Here is a 2,616-nt window from a genome sequence, read left to right on the forward strand (position 1 = left end):
CGCTGGGGCCTACGAGTTCAAAGTGAGACCGTCCTCCGGCCGGGCTCGGGGCCCTGACAGCAACGTGCTGCTCCTGAGGCTGCCTGAGCAAGGTCAGGGCAGGTGCCCACGACCAACAATAGACCGCTGGTGTCACTCCAGTCTGGGGGGCCTGGAGGACTGTCCACTCCAGTCTGGGGGGGCCCTGGAGGACTGTCCACTCCAGTCTGGGGAGGGCCTGGAGGACTGTCCCACTCCAGTCTGGGGGGGCCCTGGAGGACAGTCTGGGGGGCCTGGAGGACTGTCCCACTCCAGTCTGAGGGGCTCTAGAAGACTGTCCCACTCCAGTCTGGGGGGCCCTGGAGGACTGTCCCATTCCAGTCTGGGGGGCCTAGAGGACTGTCCCACTCCAGTCTGGGGGGCCTGGAGGACTGTCCCACTCCAGTCTGAGGGGCCCTAGAAGATTGTCCCACTCCAGTCTGGGGGGCCCTGGAGGACTGTCCCACTCCAGTCTGGGGGGCCCTAGAGGACTGTCCCACTCCAGTCTGGGGGCCCTGGAGGACTGTCCCACTCCAGTCTGGGGGGCCTGGAGGACTGTCTCACTCCAGTCTTGGGGGATGGTGGGTCCTGCTCCTGGATCCCTCTGCCCTGGTCGGGCAAGCGGAGCGCTTATTCTCAGTGTGGCCTCTGCCCCGTGTCCCCATCCCACCCTTCACCCTGGAGCTCCCTCATTCCTATCTCCTCTCTCCCACCCCCAGTGCCCAGCGCCCCTCCCCAGGAGGTGACCCTAAAATCGGGCAATGGCAGCATCCTTGTGAAGTGGGTCCCACCACCTGCTAAAAACCACAATGGCATCATCCGTGGCTACCAGGTACCCCCACAAGCTGACACACCCCTTCCTAGGGGTGCAGAGGCCTCCCTCTCCCTTGGCATCCTGCGTGCCCTCGCACTGGGCACTGAGAAGTGAACCCGTGCAGAGAAGCGAGGAGTGCCCACTATTGTTAAGTGAGCGTCTGCCAGCCCGTGCCAAGCAGTTAGCTCCCTGGTCTCATTTCATCCCCGGTCCACCTGGTTCCTATCTCCAATTTACAGACGCGGAAAGTGAGGCTGAATGTAGGGCCCAGGGTGGGATGAGAAGTGGGGGTGGTTGTGAGGGGAGTGTTCCCTGGTCAACCCCAGGGCAGGGTGACCACAGGCTCGGAGTCTGACTGCAGATGAAGGGCCCAGCAGCTGGGATGGTGCCTGGGGGCAGTGATCACCCTGCCTGTCCTTAGGTGTGGAGCCTGAGCAACACCTCATGGCCCCCAACCAACTGGACAGTGGCCGGTGAGCAGACCCAGCTGGAGATTGCCACCCAAACGCCAGGTTCCTACTGTGTGCAGGTGGCTGCCGTCACCGGCGCTGGGCCTGGGGAGCCCAGTAGCCCCGTCTGCCTCATTTTAGGTGAGGACAGTCTCCACTGGTCCCACCCACATTCCTCAGCCCCAATGCCCACCTTCCTCTCCTTGTCCCCACTTCCAGCTCTTCCCCCTTCTCTGTCCGACCCTCGTTGCTCCCCCTGCCCCCTGCCCCTGAGCTCCAAATCCTATACAGAGCAGACCATGGAGCGAGCCACCCGAGAACCCAAAGACCCCGGCCCATGGATCCTGGAGCAGCTGAGAGCAACGTTGAAGCGTCCAGAGGTCATTGCCACCGGGGCTGTCCTGCTCTGGCTGCTGCTGCTGGGCACCACTGTGTGTGTCCACCGTCGGCGCCGCGCTGGGGTGCACCTGGGCCCAGGTGAGAGAGGGAAGCAGACTCCAGGGGGTCAGGACTCACTGGATCCAGTAAGAACACTATAGGGGGGTCCTAGCTGGCTTGGCTCAGTGGATAGAGTGTCGGCCTGAGGACTGAAGGGTTCCGGGTTCAATTCTTGTCAAGGGCACATGCCTGGGTTGTGGGCTTGATTCCCAGGAAGGGCATGCAGGAGGTAGCCAATCAGTGATTCTCTCTCATCATCGATGTTTCTGACTCTCTCCCCCTCTCCTTTCCTCTCTGAAATCAACAAAAATATATATATTTTTAAAAGAACACTATTGGGGTTAGCTCTCTAGCCTGATGCTGGGGACTCTACATTGAGGCTTCTTCCTGTCCTCTCCCAGGTCTGTATAGATATACCAGCGAGGACGCCATCCTAAAACACAGGTGAGACACGAAAGGGGCGTGGCCTGAGGTGAGGGAGGGGCAGGGGGACCCAGGGTTAGTGGAGCTGGAACAGAGAATTGGATGGAGTCTCCCTTACTCCAGGCAGTTGGGAGTTCTGCCTGGTATCTGTATCTCTTCTCAACTCCAAGTGAGAATTGTTTTCTCTTTCAATAATGTTACTATCAGACCACTCGACAGAGAGTAAACAGAATCATAGGCTTAAGTAGCTTTGCCCCAGCCAACACAGCTGGACTTCTGAACTCCTAATCCAGCGGTTCTCAACCTGTGGGTCACGACCCCTCTGGGGGTCAAATGACCCTTTCACAGGGATCGCCGAAGATCATCGGAAAACACATACATAATTACATATTGTTTTTGTGATTCATCACTGTGCTTTAATGATGTTCAATTTGTAACAATGAAAATACATCCTGCATATCAGATATTTACATG

The 2,616-nt window shown here is 58.4% G+C and overlaps 1 protein-coding gene across 1 annotated transcript in view; it reads left to right on the plus strand.

Annotated features, from left to right (window-relative positions):
* The window catches only part of ROBO4 (roundabout guidance receptor 4), a 16,588-nt gene that overhangs the window by 2,886 nt on the left and 11,086 nt on the right, over positions 1 to 2,616 (plus strand). Inside the window, exons 6-10 of the mRNA XM_006775105.2 lie at positions 5 to 92; positions 738 to 850; positions 1,254 to 1,422; positions 1,573 to 1,758; positions 2,121 to 2,163. Coding sequence (XP_006775168.2) covers positions 5 to 92; positions 738 to 850; positions 1,254 to 1,422; positions 1,573 to 1,758; positions 2,121 to 2,163 — 599 coding nt within the window. The remainder of the gene's footprint in view (positions 1 to 4; positions 93 to 737; positions 851 to 1,253; positions 1,423 to 1,572; positions 1,759 to 2,120; positions 2,164 to 2,616) is intronic.

This window comes from Myotis davidii, unplaced genomic scaffold, assembly GCF_000327345.1.
Source record: "Myotis davidii unplaced genomic scaffold, ASM32734v1 scaffold148, whole genome shotgun sequence".
NCBI classification, from domain to species: Eukaryota; Metazoa; Chordata; class Mammalia; order Chiroptera; family Vespertilionidae; genus Myotis; species Myotis davidii.